General features: G+C 36.1%; 1 protein-coding gene across 4 annotated transcripts in view; it reads left to right on the top strand.

Annotated features, from left to right (window-relative positions):
• Positions 1–22,268, top strand: part of LOC126751551 (cytotoxic granule associated RNA binding protein TIA1) — a 348,446-nt gene that overhangs the window by 272,956 nt on the left and 53,222 nt on the right. For all 4 annotated transcript variants that reach the window (XM_050461921.1, XM_050461920.1, XM_050461919.1 and 1 more), the window contains one exon: positions 15,561–15,636. Coding sequence is in view for 3 of the 4 variants with exons in the window: in XM_050461920.1 (XP_050317877.1) it covers positions 15,561–15,636 (76 nt within the window). In the remaining variant the exon portion in view is untranslated. The remainder of the gene's footprint in view (positions 1–15,560; positions 15,637–22,268) is intronic.

Genomic DNA, 22,268 nt, shown 5'->3' with positions numbered 1-22,268 from the left:
AGATTCAAAAAGAACCATATCAGGTGCTATCTGACCACATTTCCATTGGCATAAGAAGTTTTCATTAAATAATATTTGAAGCAATTTAAATTTGTAAGGGAATTGGTTTGAAATTATTTCCAGTAAAGCCAAAATGGTCAGCGCTTGTAACTATAATAAACACGCTGGAGTGTCATTGAGACTAACGAGTTAAAAGTGAGTAACCGCATAATGATTCAGAATGAGATCAACTAAAAAATATTTTTCTAGACCACAGAACGGCACGTTAAAGTGGTACGGTATTTATGCGCCACCGGTGCCAGAATCGGTTATACCGCTCATAGCCATATCTTCAAAATAACCTATCTAATTAAATTTTTAATAAATTGCACGGAGTTTCTTTAAATCACACAATTTCTTTAAAACTCATTGAACTAATGCTAAAGAGTTTTAGAAAAAGATTCTACAATGTAATGTTCTTTTATTAGACTTAAGTAAATATGCTTCCACAGCAAGTAAACGTATCTACAGGGTTACATTGAAAATCTGAAGTGCGTGCAGTAATACTTTGGCAAACACTCAACACCCATACTCGTGCAAACATGTCTACGAGCGTAGTGCCAGCCAACTTGAGTTGGAGGCGGGGCTTCGGCAAATACTGTGGCAAATATTTACAAGCCATAACCATGCATCACTGCCTGGCTGCCAATGCACGGAATGATTGATGTATGTAAGTGGCTGGCAACAGCAAGTAAAGCCCTTAAACTAAGTAACAAATAAATGCCACGAGGTGCGGGTTATCTATCGAGTAGAGATTGAAGTGAGCTTTAAATAATGAAATCGGCAGTCAGGAAAGCAGCTCATTTCAGTTTGTTAAGAGAGAGGAAAAGTAGAAAAAATAGGCAAGGAAATTGTAGATGGCAGTCAAGAAAAGCGTAGGATGCGCAACATAGAACAGCTGAGGCCAAAGCACTCGGCAAAACCACAAAGTTGTGAAAATGTTAAAGCATTTCTGCACTGAAATGCATGAAGTGGTAGAGAATTGATTGAAGCCAATCAAATAAAAAAGTGACGCGCCAATATGTGGGTTACGTTCACATAAATGGCGACCGAAACTGTTGCATATACCAGCGGATCTGCGGCGCTATTGACCTGCATTAGCCCCGTGTCGACAATCAGAATGGAAGTTCGATTTCCTTCATTGACATACAGCCAATTCAGCTGAAGAAGCATTTCACTTTTTTACTTCCTTATTTCTGATTTTTTTCTTTGTTTTTGCTTTTATTTCGCTCGTTCGATTTCAGCTGCTGGTAATAAAAATCAACTGGTTTTGTGTGAATTTACACTCCGCTTGCCACCAGCTTTTTGCTTTCAGCATTTCACTAGCACTCGCTTTTCCTCCGCTTTCATTAGCTTAACAATTTGTAAAATATATTTGCATTTGAATTTGGAATTTGAATTTTGAGTGATTTGCGTTGGGCGGCGAAACGTGTAACTAGTGGGGGTGGCAATCAATCAGTAAGTCAAGTTCAAGTGATAAAGTAAACCCCACGTGGGTATTCATATTTCAGTTTAAGTGGTATTTGAATTAGAAAAAAAAATTTTATTGAAGATAACCTGTTAGGAAGCAGCTTCGTGTGTTAAAATTTCCTCTGTTTCTTCGTTTGTTCACTCGAAGTGCATTCAGATTTATGTGCGGCACTTTTTTTTGATACAAGATCACACTTAAAGTTATAGAGTATAAAGGTTTATAATATGCATTATTTGATTCAGCAGTTTTCGCCCATTTATGGTTGCTTTTTCTTTCAATATTCTTCTTCTTTCTAATAATATTACTCTGGTGAGTTTGTTTAGTATATTTATATGTATTCTGTTTCCACTAAAATTTAGCGCGTTCTCTGTACCTAAGCATTTTACAGCGAGTTATTATCGTTAAGTTTTTATTACACCGGAATATTTCTTTGTATTAGTTATGTAATTCTTTTTTTTTTCATCTGCATTTTGAAGTTAATTTATGGTTTTTCATATATCACAATTTTGTTGATTACTATCAGTAGTTTAACAATCTTGAAGTAATGAGAATAATAAAATTTTAAAATAATAAAAAATTTTAGTGAAATATATATTCATTTTTTGTTTTAAAATTTTAACGTTTGTTCAAGGTAACATGTACAAAATTATTATTCAATGTGTTGCCCTCCTGAGGCTATAACATTTCTCATCTGCTTGCAATTTGTGACGAATAAAGCCAATTTTAAACCTTGTTCTGATTTTAACCACACTTCAGTGAGGGCATTCTGCATTAATCGGGGCAAATAGCAACCAGTAGCGCTAATGCCTTGGCTATAAGGCAGCATGACATATTTTTCATGCCATCTCTTGGCAAACTGCACTAATATAGTAGTGGACCTGAATTTACGTGCTCTAAATAAGTTATCATATCTTATTCCAGTAGTTTTCTCCTTATTCAATGTTTCTACGTTTCGATCTTACTTTATATATGAGTGAAAACTATTTAGAATACAAAATATGTCCAAAGTAAAAGAAAACAGTTATGACCATTGATACTCAATATGATTGAGGCAAGGCAAGCCATAAAGTCATGATTTATAGATATCTACTATGGTCATACAACGAAAGTTAGGGTTTCATCCGCTTGGAAATTCAAGTTATGCTGCTCACATGATTCTTAAACTCTTGCAACATGTAAAAGAGTTTTACGGATCACCTAAAACTAACCGAGATAGATATAGGGTTACGTATATATATGTAAATTATTAGGAGACAAGACGAGTTGAGAACCGGGTAACTGTCTGTCTGTCCGTCCGGCATTAACTGCAAACGTTTAAGTTATTAGTAAACACATAGTTCCCTTGTTTTACCCGAATTTTGTTTTCTTTTTTGTTTATATGAATGTTAAAACCACGTCAAAATGAAAATTTCTCGCAAAATCACCGATTTGAAAATTAGTAGTTCATTAAGGAAAAAATGACCAGACATAGCCCGTTATATTTCGTAAAATTTTCAAAATTTTTTTTTTGACTTATTGAATGTTGAAATTTAGAGCTCGATAAAATTGTAAAAATATTTTCTCGTAAACTACTAGAGGTAAGTCGATTGAATTTTGTGAAGCCAAGGAAAAATGTTCGTGCTATAGATGTTTTTTCTATTCATTTCAAAAAATATCACTTCGAATCTATTTGCCATCGTTTTGTTTGTCAGTTAGTGAACGCAAAAATAATATTTTTAGTAAAAATATCAAGCTTTTAAGTCACGCAGGAGTGCAATTTTTTTCACAAAAACAATTTCAACTAAATGTTTATTATCTGTATTCATAAAAAGTGGACATAACCGCTTAAGACGTAATGCTAGATAATTAAAATTTGAAAATTATATATTAAAATCGATGATTCCCCTCGCAAAATTTTATTACCATATACCTGCAAGCCTCTACTTCTGTCTTGTGGCAATACAACGCTTTTCTTATTCTTCATACCTTTATTATTTACTACTATTCAAACTTAAGTGATGAATAAAAGGAATTAATTATGTGTTTGTTAATCCAACGAGCGTAGAATCTTTAGTTACATTTCTTAGAAAACAAAATAATCCATTACTTGTCTATATAAACTCACCTTCGTCTCACTACTTTTGAAATTACTTTCTTTAAACTAATTAGGTCTCTGGAATATATGGTACTTTATGCTGTAGTTCAAATTTAGCGATTTATACGTTCTGTGTTGCTCATACGACATGGTGTACTATATGAATATCGTATATTTTATGCAAAATGTATGACTGTGTATAACTTTTAAAGGATTGCTTATATGAAAAAAAATTATCAAAAACTTTTTCGAAAGGCAGAATATTTTGCATTAGTATCACTTTTAAAATGTGTATGTTTATTTCCTTTGTAAATGAAATCTTTATTGCAAAAGAACAGAAAATGGAAAAGTGATTTAGGCAAAATGAAATTTGAAAATAAAGAATATTTTTATGTTGAATTCTTTTTTAAAGGGTAAAAACTATAATTTCAGGTGGTGTTTGCGAATAGAACAACGAACTTGGGAAATAACGGAGACCTTACTGCGGCTGGGGTATGCTTTGGCTTAGTCGGTTGAGGCAAATAATTTTCAAGACCAGATTTTAAAGCCGTACTCAATCCGCTGTTTTCTATTATAAATTATGACAACTGCAAAACTAAGTACTTTAAGCCTACGTGAACGGCCCTACAATAGTCGATTAGGTCTGACTTATACTCATAGTAGAAAGGTTTGGATATTACATGCAAGATATACAAAATGAAAGTTATAGGAAAATAGCAAACAATAAGGATTTGAGGTAATATTAAAAATTCTTCAATGGTATTCAACTTCCCTTCGGAAATGTAATCAATTAGATTTTCCAGTAATTTAAAGATTGAAGTCTATCCTTTAACCATTGTATTGCCTTAAGTAGCTCGTAAATCTTTATGACCGCCTCTCCGACTACGCTGATTGATTTCCTTTACATCGCCAAACGGACCACAACTTTATATTGCGTGGTTATAAACAAAGCGAAATCAGATTATACAATTCCATTATGTAAAATGTTGGTTTTTGCTATCATCAATAATTATCGGCAAAACAGGCGTAGCATTGCGAAGGAATTTGCGCATAAAGCAAACAAAGCCTTTAATGCACCCACTTATACGCGCCCTATGAACACACACAGGCACATATGTATATATAGATTATACAAGTGCTTACTTTGACCCAAGCACGCTTTCAGGCGCAACGACAGCTGAGCTGCACACAGTACCGTTGCATTGCAACAACACATTTGAGTGTTTAACACAAAACAAATATTTATAACCGAAGAGTGAGTGCAGATATGCGGTGAAATCGGCAAACGTTTGCTTCTTTGCTTTGTTAAGTGCACCTACAGCCAGGTCACCACACATACGGAGCTGTGCAATCACGTTGTGCCACCAGAGAACATGACCTGACCCCATCGTTGGCAAACCTGAGCGTTGTCTTGGCTGCAAACAATGCGTACGAACGCCGCAACATGAACGCATAACTTTGCATGGCATAACGATATGCACACATGCCATGCATATATGTATATGTGTGCGTGTGTGTTTGTTGTTGCAACCTTAGTAGGAAGTGGCAACAGTAACAGGAAAAGTGCTTGCCTGCCAATTGAAAAATCGAAAATTGTGACAATTTATTGCTTTTCAATGTTGCCGCATTCTTATGTCGGAGCTTCTGTGCTTGTATGTGTGCGTGTTTGTATGTATATATCGTATTAAGTTGCATAACAGTGCTGAGTATATGCAAACAGCATTGCTTTCAGTTGGGAAATTGATGTATGATACTGTTTACCCAAAGAAATGCAAAATACCCAAACACATATCCATATATACTGGACATGGGTGCGTTTTAGATATACAAGGTAAACTTTAGACTTTTAACGGGACTTGGATGTGCTTTCTTTGAATAAGTTGCAAGTGGGGCTATGCTTAAGTGTAAAGCTTCGTATATTGTAATTAAAGCTGGCAGACATTTTAAATCAAACAATACTATATAACGGGTTTTTCAATAAAGGCGCTACAAAAAGACCGATATTGCTGCAATTTCATGTTCGATATTCGTACGAAGTTCATCAATCATCGATGGCTTGTTGGCATAGACCATAGACTTGACGTGGCCGCACAAGAAATAGTCTAACGGCGTCAAATCGCACGACCGAGGCGGCCAATTGACTGGCCCATTTCGTGAGATAACACGTTCACCAAACTTGGTTTTCAATAAATCGATTGTGACAATCGTTGTATATTGTGGTGTCGCCTTAATGGGCCAACACATTGTTCAAGTCCATATTATCCAATTCAGGTCAAAAATATTCGGTTATAATGAGCGGTAGCGATTTCTTAATCATAACGGAAGAAGTACGGCCCAATGACGCCGCCGGCCCATGATGTGGAAGGCTGCCTGACCAATACGCATATTTTGCTTACTAACGATGCCATTCAGTCAGAAAAGAGCCTCATTGCTGAAAATCGTTTTATTGATGAAAATTCGGATCATTTTCAAGTTGTTGCTCAGTTCAATTCACCAACATATGACGATTCTGGTGGTCAAGCGGCTTCAGTTCTTTCGCCAATTTGACCTCGTAAGGATGTAGGAAGATCTATTCGCAAAATTCGCCACAACGACGAGATGACTAACGCTTGAGAACGACATATGAGAGACTTATTTTGGGTCTTCCTCAGTTGATGCGCTAGCGGCAGCAATATTTCTGACGCTACGGATACTTCTTTGCCTAACTGGCAGTTGTAAGTCTGATTATGACATTCTTCTTATTATTATAGTGGCCAATAATCGAAAAGAAATACGTAGTAAGGGGTATTGAAAGCATACAAAGAGCAACTATTATATGCATCAGTGGTGGTCTTAGAACAACGTTCAACGCACTAAACCCTACCTTATATTTGCTGGTCACAGTGGGAACTTTGTCAACTGTCCCATAGAATTAAACTTAAATTCAGTTCACAATATTTCCTTCCTTTCCAGAGGAGAGTAGAAAAGTGGTGAGATGGACAGGAATAAGCATCAATACAGATGAGTCCAAACTAGATTATGGAGTGGGAGGAGTGTCTTTCCAGCAAAATAGGATACTAGAATCAGCTTCCGAAAATCATATCACATCAGTGGTTTCCAGGAGGAGATCACAGCAATTAAAGCTGCACTTATGGTGTGATATGCCCGGTCATTATGAACCAGCTGAACTAGCAGGAGCAAGCAACACTACACAATTAGACTCCGAAAAGAGGAATTTTATGTGACTCTGGCTAATTATACATATGTAGTCAACAAACATTTTACAGATATAGCCAAGTCTCGGCGGAGCCAGTCCTAACTTGCTCAACAGGCAGGCAAACGTGGCATGAATGTAACCGACGTTCGCTTAGAATTTTTTTGGTAAACTCAATATTTCCTGTATTTATGTTATAAGCAACAATATGTTTTATGTATAGTACATATGTATTTAATAAATGCATGGTATTAATAGAAAATATACAACTATTGACACAGTAGTTAATAGGCCACCCACTTGGACAAATAAGAAGAGTAGTTCCTCGACAAATCCAAGAAGAAGTTAAATAAAGTATCAGAGTATAACGCAGTGAGTGCAGGGTGGCTATGCAACTTTATTCTGAATGTGCGTTAATAATTTTGCGAAACTAAATTGTACTATTCATCATGGCTGCGATTTTGGAAGTTACACCGAACATAGTCCACTTACCACTTTTAGCTATCATTTTTGTAATAAGAATTGCTGTCCTGTATGAACGTTCATTGAGACCCAGGAAATTCATTTGAAGCGGATTCGAAAATTAAGCTGTTTGGCCAATCTAAAATCAATTTCCCTATATATGTAAATATTTATGAGTGAAATTGATTCTCTTAGAGTGCCGATTTAGTCTATCAATTTCTTTTCGATTATTCAATTACACGAGGTTGATTCTTATTTTTGCAGTACTCGTCAAAGATTGAAATGCCTTCAAAAATGTTCTCAAAAGATTAGGGTCATATCTTTTTAAAATGTAATATTTTGTATTATCGCAATAAATATAAAAATACATAGTCAAATGGCTTTACGAACTAGTGGAAATTAGGTTAGACGCGTTTAACAGAATTATCGAATGGCCAAGAAGACGTGGCCACTAGTTGTAATGCAGCCCACTTGAAGTACATCAAAATGGCACCAAATTGAGGTCTGAGGTAGCACAGCAATTATCCCATCAACATAGCAATTAATTATAGCTTAAGGGGCTATACCAGTGTGACACTTTCAAAAAAAAAAATTTTTTTTTGCTTTTTCGATAGCTTATATATTCAAAAATATCCTGTGAAATTGGCGAGGTCGTATCTTCAACAGTTTTTGAATGACAGCGTTCTAAATAGCCACCGCTCAGAGGTGCAAACATATATAAGTGAAACTTTAAACGCGTTTTTCTTGAAACGAAATTTTTCAAAATTGCTGACATTATAACTCAACGAGAAATTGGCCGATCGACTTCAAATTAAAACTGGATATAATTGAATACATTTGCTATACAATAGACTACGATCTTTTTGATTCGTTGAAAATCGTCAATTTGGCATTAAAAAAACGACCATTTTTTTCGTAAAAAAAACGATTTTTTTTTCAAAACTACGCCATTTTCTTAATTTTGGATATTTTTCAAAGATCGTAGTTCATTGTATAGAAAATATATTTAAGTTTAATAAACATTTTGAATTTTTTTGTTTCAGCTTCTCAATCGACCGGAATCATGCCAGCAGTTGACGCACTTTTTTTCTCGGCACTTCCGCAGACAGCACATAACTCAGTTATTTTTCAATATTTTTGTTAAACAAAAAAAATTTTTAATATAGCTAAAAATATACTTTATTACGTCCATAGAATGTCGAAACATTCAATCTAGTACTTTCTTTAAAAAAAATTCACGAAAATCGCCTAATTTTTCATGCGTCACACTTTTCTGTACCTCGTATGTATCTTGCACATCACGTCTTGCAATACTAGTAATACTTGCTAAAACACATATTGTGTTTAAAATAGTGCAGCTAGTGGGTAGATAAGTACTCTACACTTTTAGGAAGGAACTACATAGCCTTGCTTATTTGTGCCATCTCGCCCTCATAACCTGGATAAAGCGCAACACAGAAGCACTGGCTTTATATACTATTCTTTTTATAGGCTGTTTTTTTTGACATGTGGTTTTAAAAAGCGTATAATTTAAGGTTGAGGTCAAAAAATGAACTTTAATATAAAGGTAAGGTTTTGTTGTTATGTTTAAAAACTGTTTCTGTCAAGGGATTGTCTCGGCTGTTTCGAATATATTCCTGCCGAAAGGCCCAATGCGCCAATTGTTTCGCGCTCATCTGCGTAGACAAGTGCCTTCATATACAGGATTTGTCCGGAAAGTAATAGAACTGATTTTCTTACACCGCGACAGTACTTGGGAGTGTTCGCGCACCGACTGGCTTCGATAGAGGGCGTTCCTAGCTAACGAACGAGGGGTCAGTTGTCTCCGAGCACCTGGAGAGTCAGGATAAACATTTTCGCGTGACGTGCTTCTGTGAGCGCTGCATCCCTAAAATGCAGCGTTCAATAGAGCTGAGGTACGCGATTAAACTCTGTGTGAAACTTTGAAAATCTGCGACAGAGATGTTTGATATGATCAAACAGGCTTATCCAAATATTGGTTTGGTGTTTTTCGGTGGCACCCGGCCTTTTTGGAGTGCCGGGAAGAGGTAGCTGGTGAATCAGCAAATTCAAAATGAAAATAATGCTCATTGTCTTTTTGACATCAAATGCATCGTCCACACTGAATTTGATCCTCCTGGACAAACCGTCAACGCCAAGTTTTACGTGGAAGTCCTCTAGAGACTCAAACAGTCAAACGGGTACGACAAGACATCGCAGCCGATTGGAACTTGCATCACGACAACGCCCCGTCTCGTACCGCCTTTCTTGTGAACTGCTACCTAACCGGCATCCCAACGCTTCCGCAGCCGCCCTACAGCCCAGATGTAGGCCCCCCGGACTTTTGTTTGTTTCCTTTCCAGAAAAGGTCGATCAAAGGCAAGCGTTTTGATACGACAGAGGGGATCCATGCACCTCGGCTCTCAAGGCTATTACGGGGAATGCCTCCAATGCTTGGAAATCGCTCTGGCAGCGCTGCATAGACGCAGAAGAAGTCAATTTTAATAGTTTTTCAAGAATTGTAACGAATTGTTCAATAGATTTTTTTAAATTGACTTAGTCCTATTACTTTCCGGATAAACCCTGTATTCCAACAAATATTGTCCAACGGTGGTATATCACAGGCCAATGACGTAAAAAAATGCGCTCACGAAAAGTTTCCTTCAATGAATTGATTGTTTCGTTCGCTGTATGGCATACAGCGCCGTCGGTGCTTTCTCGTTTTGGACCCATTCACCAAATGTGCGACAAGCTTGTTGGTCTTCGGATACAAGTCTTGTACAAGTTGGGTTTCGTAAGCCCGCAAGTCAAAAATCAACATTAAAAACTTTCATAAAGTGGAAGTTGGAACCGATCCGGTTTTTGACGGCGATGGCGGATGCACTCATTCGGTTCTTCTTTGATTGGCAACAATTCCAAATATTTATATAATCTAGGGAGTGTGGTCCAAATCCTTCGTCTACGGGTAGAAAATTAATCAAACTTTTAACTATCGGCAATACCAAAGCCACGTGAACTCCATACATTGCAAAGCTATTTAGGATGACAGGTTAATATTTATGTATAAATCATCTTAAGTCTCATCAAAATTTATTAAATCATAAAAATACTAAAAGGTGCACCATAATTTTAAACGTATATGAGTGTGTGTATGTATGTTCTCACGTTTATTTATATATAAATCCGCTAAGCTGCAATAATGTAGTCATGTGCATGCAGCGCACGTTAAACCCTTTTATAACCCCATTTTATTGCAGCTATTCCGAAGAATGGTTACGGCCAATCAGTAAGTGCTAATGTGCGAGCAAGTGTGCGTGTGTGTGTGAGTGTTTGTGTGCGTGCGTAATGCTGCGCGTTTGCCTGGTGTTAGGTATCGATTAATTCTCACCTGTTATTTCACTTTAATTCAACCTTGAAGTCGTAACCATTAAAATAATTTCTGCGGCAAGCTAACAAATGCACTGGCAACCACACACACACACATATACAATTCTAAGGCACATATGTATATGTGTTAGCATATGTATATGCGTATGTGAGTGCGCCTTGCAACCAAAGAAATTGACTTTTATCGTGATTTACAATCACTTTGGCCTCTGTGTGCTGCATGCCACATATGCTCACACATACAAATACATACATAACATTTATTCTTAGTAATGCTTATATAGATGTATATTACTTTTATACACATAAGTAGGTCTTTGCAAGGGATTGCTTGAATTTGTTTGTGTCGTTAATTGTGTATACGCTTGCGCTTTTACAAACACAATTGCACATTGCCCGAGTGTGTTAGTGTGTGTCGTTATTTCTTAACCACAGTGTGGCAGTCGTAATGGTTACTTTCTATTGCTCCTTTCTTCATTTCTTTTTATTCCACTTTTTTGACTTTATATTAACGCAAGATTTTGTGATTCATATCTCTTATCCATACTTTCATGTTCACATTATATAATCTTTATTAGCACTGTTGCACAGCTTAATGGTTTCAGATTTGCTTTCATTAAATATCATCTATAGCAATTTCTTATAAGAGCATTCTAAAGCATTCTGTAAATTTAGCATTTATTTTAAGAATACAGTTTAAACGAATAAAAAAATTCAGTGAGGAACATATCCTTCGTCCGGAGAGGGGTTTGAGCAAAGCTTGGAAATTCTCAATAACGCTTGCATTGGTCCCACCAATTTTAGTCTCAACAACACATATGCATCTTCTTAACAAAGCGTGTTAAATTTTCGATATTCATAGACCTAAATTAGATGATCGTTAAACTCATGGTTGCTGACGCCGTAGCTCACTTGGCTTCGGGTGGCTGCATTTTAAAAAACCGTTTGTATAACGATCACAGCAAAGCAAGTTGACTTGCGTTGGCGCAGTCTGGTTCGCGGTGGTTCACTCGATACAGATATCAGCCTACATTAAAATATTTATGGCAATCATTTCTTATTCTGAGAACTACGTTACTGTAAATTTTATTGATGTTGTAATCAAATTGCACCGGAGTTAAATTTTTCAATTCCCTTGCTTTAGATCGCAAGAGAGACTTAAGGGGTTATATACAGTTAGAAGGCCAATACAAAGCGAATTTTCCAAAACTTTTTTTTAAGAAAACTGTTAAATTTATTGACACAAAAACTTGTACACATATTACGGTATTTTCAGATTTATTATTAGTAAAAATATTTATTCGGAAAGGAACTACAGCTGATCTCCGGGAGCTCCTCTCAAAAAAGACATTTTGCGGTGACCATTATATCTCTGAACAGGATTTTCTGAAATCAAAAATCAAACAGATTTCGTTAAAGCAATGTTAAATATAGTAAAGCCAAACGAAGAAATAAGCAAAATAAAATTTTTTGACAAATGGTGATTTCTCACAAAAAAATTGGATTTCTGACCAAAATTTCGGCCTTAAATTGTTAATAAAAAATATTTATCGGTGAGAAAAAGTCTTTATTACTAAAATATACATTAAATATAAACTCGTGTTGAAATTTAAAACTAATTGGTTTAGCTGTTTTCGAATAATGTTGGTCACCGGCTTTGCAATAGCATTTTGAGAAAAACGCGTTTAAAGTTTGGTCTCATACTTCCAAGCACTCTGAAAGGCATTTCCAAATTTGCGTGTAACTTCGAAAATTTTCTTCGAACGATATGAAATTTTCTGTGTGTATTCTTAAATATTGTACATTAAGAAAAAAGATCGATTTTTTGAAAATTCTAACTACATAGAACTGCTTAAAATAATTTTGTGGTTAAATGCGAACTTCTTTGCTTACAGCCTTTTTCCTGCAGATAGCTTTTAAGGTTAATACTGAAAAGAATTCCGCAGCCAAGAAATCTGTCTAACATTGCGGAAGTCAAAAATCTTATTTCTTGTCCTAAAGCAAAGGATTTTCTGTGATTATTCATACTTTGTTCAGTTACCGGAGTAATTTTGAAGTGAGCCAGAATTCTCATTGTAATCAGAACAGCCGCCGTAATATTTAAAATCATTATTGCTCTAACATGGAAAACTTAATTGTTATGGGTATAATGAATATTTGCTACATGTTGACACGTTGAGGAGTCCCATTGCATTGACACATTTTTAACTTTATTCAGAGTTACTTGGTATGCGCCAACATTTTCACCACTGAAATAATACTTATTGTAGGCAAGATTTATATATAACCTTGATGTTAAATTAATTTATAGAACTGATTTAAAGTACAGTTGAAGAGTTTTTATAAATGAAGCGAATTATTGGAAATTGCATTATACGTCGCCATTCCTTAGCTGCTTCTAAAAGCGGCTTAAGCCTTCCGAGACTGTTGCCCTGTTTATTTTTTTAGCTTTCTCGTTCTATAGTTTCAACCTACATATATTTACACATTTTCAATTAGTTACATATATTATATGTACATATATATGTCTACATTTTTCTATTTTGTCACAATGCGCCTGAAAGCATACCTCGATTTAGCTACACAAATCCTTTGCCGCATGTTTGCCCGTGCTGTTATGTCGAAATTTCTATGTATATGTGTATGTAAATGTGTGCCATATATAATTTTAACTTTATTTTTCGTTCCCTATTTACTTCATTTTTCGCCGATATTCTTCGGTTAGACTTTAAATGTATAGTACATATGTGTAAATCCAGCTTTAGCCTTCTTACCGTTTCAAATAAGATTTGTTGCACTGATTTCTTTATTTGCGCAAAAACTGTGTTATACTAAGGTAACATATGAACAGTATATGTATATGTATTATAGTATGTATGCACATCAGCACATGAGCATGGTACCCTCCAGTCAGAAATAAATGTGAAATCGTACTTCTTGAATGGATAATTACTCTGCACTTGCACATATGGTTCTTAATAAGTGAGACCAAGCTCTTTCTCTTTTTAAATTTTCAGTTTCTGAATTCTTTTGATCATACTGCCAAAGAACCAACAACAAGGAAAACTTAAATAGTTCAGTCATGGATTTAAGAAACCAAAGACTTGAAATATTGAGTCATTCCAAATAATATAACTGGCCTAAAAACTGTAAAAATAAAATTTGGTGGCATTGAAGAAAATGATTACACCATTTACTTGATTTCTCTTCGTTTTGATTCGATAATTCATTACAAACCCATACGATTTCTCACCAAATTTAAAGTTGCACCATTACTAGTAAGTCTTTGTAAAATTATAGTAATAAATACCGCTCTTTGAGACATCAAACTGTTCCTGCGTCAATTCGATCTTGTAAGGACGTAAGTTAAGATCTTTTCGAAAATTCGCCAAAACGACATCACAGAAATGACCAACGCTTGAGAACGACGTGCGAAAGACTGATTAGGGTCTTTCTCAATAAATGCGCTGGCGGTAGATATATTTTCGACACTTCCAGCACCTTTTGGTCTCACTGGGACGGGAACATTTTGTACTGTGTCTGTGGATTCAAATTTTGCCACTATACGTTCAAATGTTGATCTGACAGGACGATTATAATGACCATAATTTGGATCTATTAAAATAGGGGCCACTGACTCCGAATTTCAGTAGTAAGTTTTAATAATTTGGACTCGTTGTTGGATCGTATATCTTTCCATGATGAATTGGCAACCATTACTGAAGAGAAATGTCAAAAGAGCAGGTTAAAATATGGTGTCGTTTGCAGTCCCTATCGGTCTACTTTTGTTGCGTCCCTATTGAAGAGCCCGTTACTAGAGAGGAAATATTCAGACTTATAACAATTTCAGAACAACTTTCTAAGGAAGTATTTAGTTTGACCAATAGGTTATGTTCCTCTTTAATCGAATGGAGAATGAGTTAGCTTACTGTTTGAATTGGTTTGGATGTATTAAAGGGGTATTCTCAAGTAATCACTTCGAAAAATCGATTTTTTTTTTTGTCTTTTATATTTTGACAGTAAAACCTATTGAAAACATGCTGTGAAAAATTCAGACCGAAATTCATAGTATTTGATAAGTTACAGCTCATAGTCGCCGACGTGTCGTAAGCGATTGTCTACCAGGCTTGAAACTTTAAACGCATTTTTTTCGAATCATCATTTTCTGAAACTGTCATGGTCCTAAAAAAAAAAGTATTCAACCGATTGCTTTAAAATTTACATATGTTCTTCTACTTATTTTTAGTTATCGTCCCTACCAGAATTGTTTATTTTCAAAAATAATTTCATATTTTTTTTAACGATTTTTAACGAAAAAAGCAAGATTTTCGTGACTTTTTTTTGAAGTTCGACATTTTTTTTTTATGAAATTGATTATATTTGGTAGGGACGATAGCCGCAGAACTAATGAATAATAATCCATTCGATTTTTTTATTTTAGCTAACATGAACAGCCGTATCACCATGACCAGTGAACTACTTTTTTTTGTTGGGGACTACTTTAATTTAAAAAAAATATATATTAAAAATGTAAAAAACGAAAAAAAAAAATTTTTTGTACATTTCAAAGTACAAATAAAAATATATTAAAAAATTAAATGATTGAATTTTGTTGTAGCATAAAAAAAATTTCCTAAATAGTGGTAAAATGTCTGCGTTCACATGAGAGTACCCCCTTAGGAAAAGTTGATGCGCCCGGTGTCCCCCAATTTTGCTCCGTATAAAAGCATAGAGTATCTCAAAATACCAGCGCATATGCACAAAAATGTTTCGCTGTGTTTAAAGGGTATAACAAGGTCGCTTAGTACAATCTGATTTTTTTTTGTTTTTTATTGATATACATATGTTTTGATTGTAATTTGACTAAACTACAACTTTATAAATGCATAAAAACCAAAAAATTAATTATTCTTCACGGTTTCTTTTCTTTACAGAGACTGCAGAGTGGTGCGCGATCCACAAACGCTAAAATCGAAAGGATACGGTTTTGTGTCGTTTGTGAAGAAATCGGTGAGTTGCAAACAATTAAAAAACGTATATCAAATATATAAAAAATATATATATTTATATGTAGATACATTTATATAATTACAAAAAATATTTAAGCGCAAGAAAGCCCTTTCATGCTCTTTCCTTTTTAACATTTCCCACTAAATTAAAAATGTAAATTCTTTACGAAGTGAACGCGTCCAACGCCAACTGTTGTCAAACTGACACGAATTCGCAGCTGTAAGATTTTACCCAACGCCAGCCCTCACCGTTCACAAGCGCATACAGCACCACAACACGAGTGTCAGTAATTCTGAATTCTCAAGCGCTGCACGCTCGTTCGTCCGTCGCTCATCAGCTGTGTCAGCTGTCAGTCTATAAAGTCATTTCTCAACCAACTGGGACCATATTAGCCGCTTAAGCCTGGCGCCCAGACTGTCTTAAGCGCTGTCTGTCAGTCACATGACGCCACGCATACACTGGCAAAACATTTATACGCCTGTCATATGGCGAGTCAGTGGCACAGTCGATTTGACTGACGGGCCAAAAGGTGTACCATGTCACACACCTTCAACGCAACGCCTTACGGCGGCAGCGGTGGCGGCTGTTCAACTGAAAAGAGGTTAATTAAGCACAAAGATGAAGACATTTCCACTGTCATACTTTCGCTGTGCGTACGCGTACATATTTTCGTATGTGTGGGTTGGTTGGTATATATACATATACTCATATTTTGGAACAATGTGTGCTGCCACTTGGCGCTCATCTGAAAATCGCAAAGTGCTCATTGGGTTGGAAAGCCATTTTTCAGCAGTTTTTCTCTTAACTTCTCGCTTGGCTTTTGCTGGCGGTTAGCAGCCGCGCCTCCTCCACTTTTGACAAGATCTAACTCAGCAGTGGCTGACTCAGTTTTCGGCAGGAGAATCGAAAATATTATGCCTTAAACCTTGACAGCTACGTCACAACTTTGCTGTACAAACATTCACATTTATAGAGACACACATACACATATGCTTCCACTGCCAAATATTATAACAAGCAAACAGCCAGTCAGCCAAGCAGCCAACGCTGGGGATTAATGAAGTTAAAAACCACACTGTCAACAGAAATTAAACAAGTCGACGCTCAAAAGCCAGACGCACTTTTCTTTTTACATGTAAGCTTATGCTTTCACAAGCTTTAAATATCAAAAATATCAAATGGATGCAAGCTTATCTCGTTCGCTGAGCAGTGTTTCCTTTGCACCGTTGTATTTTACGTTTGCCTGTGTGTTTAAACTGCTGGAGCCCTAATCAATATTTCACTACACACATGCACATGTAAGGATATAAATAATGAAACTCACTACGCTGGTGAAAGTTTCTACATAACCTCTGACCTCTCTCTACCTTTTAATATTTTAACTTTTTCATACCCAAATCATTACCAAGCTAGCTAAATAAACAAAAAAGCAAACTAAGCGCTTTTCCCACTGTTAGCTAAATAAAGTCATATGTTTGTTGCTGTTATTGGGACATGTAACACCTTTTAGTTCTAACTATGATTTATATAAAAAAAGTGTAAAATTCATAGGCTAATTTGCAGTAAGTCTTGTCGAATTAACCCTTGGCGTCGACTAGCGAGAGCTGATGAGGGTGCTAACAATATTTTCCAACAGAACACAACCTTATTTATGCATTTTAAGTGAAACTGGTATAATTTTAAATATACACACACAAGTTCTCAAAGCTGTGTCTTCGAAACTGTTACTCGGATCAACTTGCAAATTTAGGACAATATTCTAGAGGTGTCGAAGAATTTAATAAGATAATAAAAAATCGATTTTTGAAACCGTAAACCCATATAACCCCTTAAACTGCCTTTTTATACCCTGAATATATAAAGTTTGTCTCGAAGTTTGTAACACCCAGAAGGAAGCGTTGGAGACCCTATAAAGTATATATGTAAATGATCAGTATGTTGAGCTGTGTCGATTTAGCCATGTCTGTCTGTCTGTCTGTCCGTACGAACTAGTCCCTCAGATTTTAAGATATCGTTTTGAAATTTTGCAAACGTCATTTTCTCTTCAAGAATCTGCTCATTTGTCGGAACTGCCGATATCGGACCACTATAACATATAGCTGTCATACAAACTGAACGATCGGAATCAAGTTCTTGTATGGAAAACTTTCACATTTGACAAGATATATTCCCGAAATTTGGTATAGATTATTTTCTAAAGCAACAATGTAATCTCCGGGGAAATTGTTCAGATCGGCTTACTATAGCATGTAGCTGACAAACAAACCAAACGATCGGAATCAAGGGCTTGTATGGAAAACTTTCGCATTTGACGTGGTATCTTCACGAAATTTGACATGGATTTTTGCTTAAGGTAATAATATAACTCCGAAAAAATTGTTCAGATCGGATTACTATAGCATATAGCACCTGTAAAGGGTATATCAGCTTCGGTGCAGCCGAAGTTAACGTTTTTTCTTGTTAATACTAATACCAGCTGTGCGGGAAGTTTTCGAGGTAGTATGTGGTCTTGAAGTGAAATATATATTACCCACGCAAACATCACACGGTTCAGTCATTTAGTTGAGTTCAATAAGACCTTTAAGAAGCCCATATCGGTAGACTATAATCCGATGAATTGCCAACTGAACTTAGCGTTATACAGGCATTATTTTAGTGGCTCTTGGTTGAATATTTCAAATATCTAGATTAAAGACCCTGCAGAATGCTCCTTCTTAAGATCTACCTGCCTTAACATTTTTTCTTACATTCTTTGGCAGTGCAATATTTTTGATCGGATCAGGTGATTTTACCATATAAGAACAAATTGCCTCGAAAGAGAGCATTAACCGTTGAATAGGTTAGGTAAGGTTCGATGACGGATCCAGTGATCGCAATTGGAGTACTAAACGCAGTTATTTGTGAAACGGTAAAAATAGAACTTCTGTATCGGACCTTATAAGTCAGCAAAGCACCTTGTAGCCAATAAAAATTTTCTTATGTATTTAATTTCTATTCACACCAGCTCGGTGGGAAATCTAAGAGTATGATCTCTCAAGTGTTAAGGCCTTGAATTGTTGAGAAGTTTCCACAAACCTTTTTTCCATACAGCTGCTGTATGCTGTCATACGGCTTTGGTAAGCTTCTCAATCTTACGGCGTCAACGCCGATAGCGCAGTGGCTTGTCAGCACTCTCATAACTGGCCTCACTGAGGGTAAAGAGATCAATGGAACCGATGGTAGGTAGCTCAGCGCTGGCCTAACTAGCATGAAGAGAGTGGAGCCCTACCCATTCTACTGATAACGTAGCTAATGTTCCTTGCATAATCAACAAAGAAAATCGTTGAGAGCTGAAAATCTTGCTGTACTCCAAAGGCCCAGTTTTGGAATTAGTTTTCAAAGACGCGATATTTTTTTCGTTTCTAAACAAAACTTTCTTCCGACTTCATTTATGTTACATAAAATTATTGTATGGATCTGTCTAGCATATCATATGTCTCCTATATACCATTAGCTCTTATTTTTACTAACTAGCGTTATAGCATATATTTATTCCAAATTTTACATTACACCACCACTACCACAGACATACACGCACATAAATTTAATAAAGAAATTCGCAATGTCAAAAAGTGCGTAAAACTCACACAAAGGCGAATAAATCAAAGCAACAATGTCAACCGGCATTCTGCTTTAAATCAATGCCGCTGCCGGAGGCGTTTCAAATTTCTGATTTTCTGCACTGTTGATTTTCGTTTGATGCTTAAAACGTGTCTTTGTCGCATTTTCCAACTATTAAACACATGAAATTCAATAGCGTCAAGGCGAGGCAAGAGCTGAAAATATTTGACATACACACAGAAACGTCCGTGATTTTGTTCGTGACATGCACACATTCGTGCGTATGTGCGTTATTCATACGTACATATATACAAACATATGACATGTAAGACACGCAGCCAGCGGCGTAAACACTTGTGAATATTACACTTACAAAAGTGGGTTGGCAAACAAACAATTGCCCAGGAATTGAAGCAAACACGAAGCGAATAAAAAAGAGCACTGCTGAATTATAAACAAGTAAGGGAAGGCTAAATTCGAGTGGACTTGAATTTTATATGTCTTCGATATGTGGTTGGTATTTTTGACCGATTTTTGACATATTTCAGTGATACATCTTTATTAAAAGTCTTTATAGAACAAATAATACCGTTAAGCCCCAATGAAAACTTAGTTTGATATCAGCTTAAGTTTCACTAAAATATTATTTACCATATGTGGAACTAACTCCGTATTTTTCAACTTGCTTGGAATATTTTACAGATGGCTCGAAAACCGTCTTTATGATCTTGATTAGGAGTCTTTTAGGAGTATCCTTCGGTACAAAATCTTCATTAACATAAGAATATCGAGGACAATCGTAGACATTTCAGCCAGCCTTCTACCAATATACTAGTCTACCTTTCCTACCCTCTACCCAGTAATGCAAATATGCAATGAACTTAATTTCCACATCTCATTTCGATTAAAACTTATACTTAAAACTAAGATAGGTGGAAAAGGTTGTTTCTCGCGAGGATTATACCTCATATTGTAAATGAATTTGTTGAACAAAACGCTTACCACCTCAAGATTTCTTAATTCGCTTACCAATTATGATCAATTTTTCAGTTTTCATTTTCATCTTCATTGTGATTTAGGAAACCAATATGGTGAATTAGTTTCTCTCAGCACTCTATCAATTACTTATAGTCATAATACCCTCGAACAAAAATTTTTCTTCGGCTTTGGAAAACAGCTATGATATGAGTATTTAAGCCTCCACTTCATGTTACAATTTAGAAGGCTTTAAAATTGTGAATTTTTAACTGTCTGCTTAGCGACTGCTTGCGCAAGAGAGTGTCTCTGCTTGAACGTTTCAAATTTCAACGCGATACCCTCATCAGTTGTGGCATTGCGACGTGCTCGGCATTTCCGTTCGAATAAAATTTGACTGACTGTCGGCGAAAAGGATGAATGTGTGAAGTATGTGGGTATTTATGAGTACTTATACCTAAATACGTATATTTTTTATGTGCTCCTTAGCAGAGAGTCGTATGTACCTTTTCTCTCACACCACCGCTTTAAAAAAGGTGCACCGTTCTCACTTAAATGCGGTTAACCGGCAATTATTTGAAACCACCAAACAACAAACGAGCGTTGAAAAGTACTAAATTAAATTCCTTTGATGAAATAAAACCACTACAATAAACATAACGATGAAACTTTAATAAAACCAAATTGCTTAAATGAGTTATATTTGCATTCTAACAAAACAGAGAGATAAGATATAAACAATTACTGGTGTGCTCAGCACGTTGTTAGTGCGTATGAGGGTATGTGTATATGAACTAAACTTTTTAGGTGAACTGGGATGTTAATTACAATTTCAAAGAAGTTGTGTAACCTTGAATTCCTAAGATATCGGTCTTAAAAAATTAATTAAAAATTATTCGTTGGTAACATATTTTTAACTGTGGACTGTCTTAGAAAAGTGTTACCATCGAACCCTACTCTTAGTCCTTATTTCGTTTGCCATGGTCGTCATCAAAAGGGGGGTCTCTCATCCGAGGCTGGTTATATCTATTCACTGGGGGTGTTTTTTACGTGGCGGGTCCCAAGCCCAGCGCACAACCCTATGTAGGGGATGTTTCGCCTTCTCACTTTAGCTCGCCTACGAACGGATATTCTTAGGCTACCCAGAGGTTACTTGGTCAAAGACCGGAAGCATGGAAGTGTAAAAGAATCGTTTCTGGCCAAAGTGAATGGCGATCAGAGAACTTTCCTCACTTGCGTGAACTTACACATGGTATCCTCCAAGGTTTAGAAGTCATAAAAACAGAAAAGATTTGTTACCAAAAATGGAAGAATTAAAGATACTGTAATTTAGAACTTACAAATGGTACCTGGAAGGTTTCGGACAAGTTGGATTGTAAAATCATGATAAATGCGGCGGAATGGTATCTCAAAATTTACCTCGAAAAGCTAACCGGGATATCAAATATAACTAGAGACAGGAGAAAAGAACTGCTAACTGTTCTGTTCAGGATTTTTACTAAGAATATAACACCAATCATTTCTCTACGACTCGTAAGTATAGCTACATTAAAACTTATACGACTAGTGTATGGAGAATGACTTAACCTAGAATTCCAGCAAAAATGTCCTAAGGCGAAAAGTAAACATTGTTTTTGTATCCACTCTAACTTGTCAGAATAGATTTGGAGAATAGTTTTCCATACAACAGAGCCATATTCTCATATAAGTCTAACCAAAGTTGTGAAAAGTGTTAATTAATATTCGGTTATCTAAATTCTTTCGACCAATACATGAGAATACAAGACACTCTGCACTGTGACACGACAATCCTCATCGTGCCAGCTGTTAAGGAGCTTTAAATGTCGTCCAACAGTTCACGTATACTGAGTTGCTGTTGCGTGTTCTCAGAGAGCAGGTGTGCAAGTCGAGTAGGACCCCGTAACGCTGTCGATTGTGTTAGTAGCTTCTCGACCTCGTACCTTCCCTATGTTTGTTGACGAGCGTGCTTTGCCTTACAGAGGCGGACGCGCAACTTCGCTACAGCAATATAATGGTTCAAGTCGATGTTAGGTTCA

The sequence above is a fragment of the Bactrocera neohumeralis genome, chromosome 2 (assembly GCF_024586455.1).
Source record: "Bactrocera neohumeralis isolate Rockhampton chromosome 2, APGP_CSIRO_Bneo_wtdbg2-racon-allhic-juicebox.fasta_v2, whole genome shotgun sequence".
NCBI classification, from domain to species: Eukaryota; Metazoa; Arthropoda; class Insecta; order Diptera; family Tephritidae; genus Bactrocera; species Bactrocera neohumeralis.
This window is presented reverse-complemented; position numbering and strand designations above follow the sequence as displayed.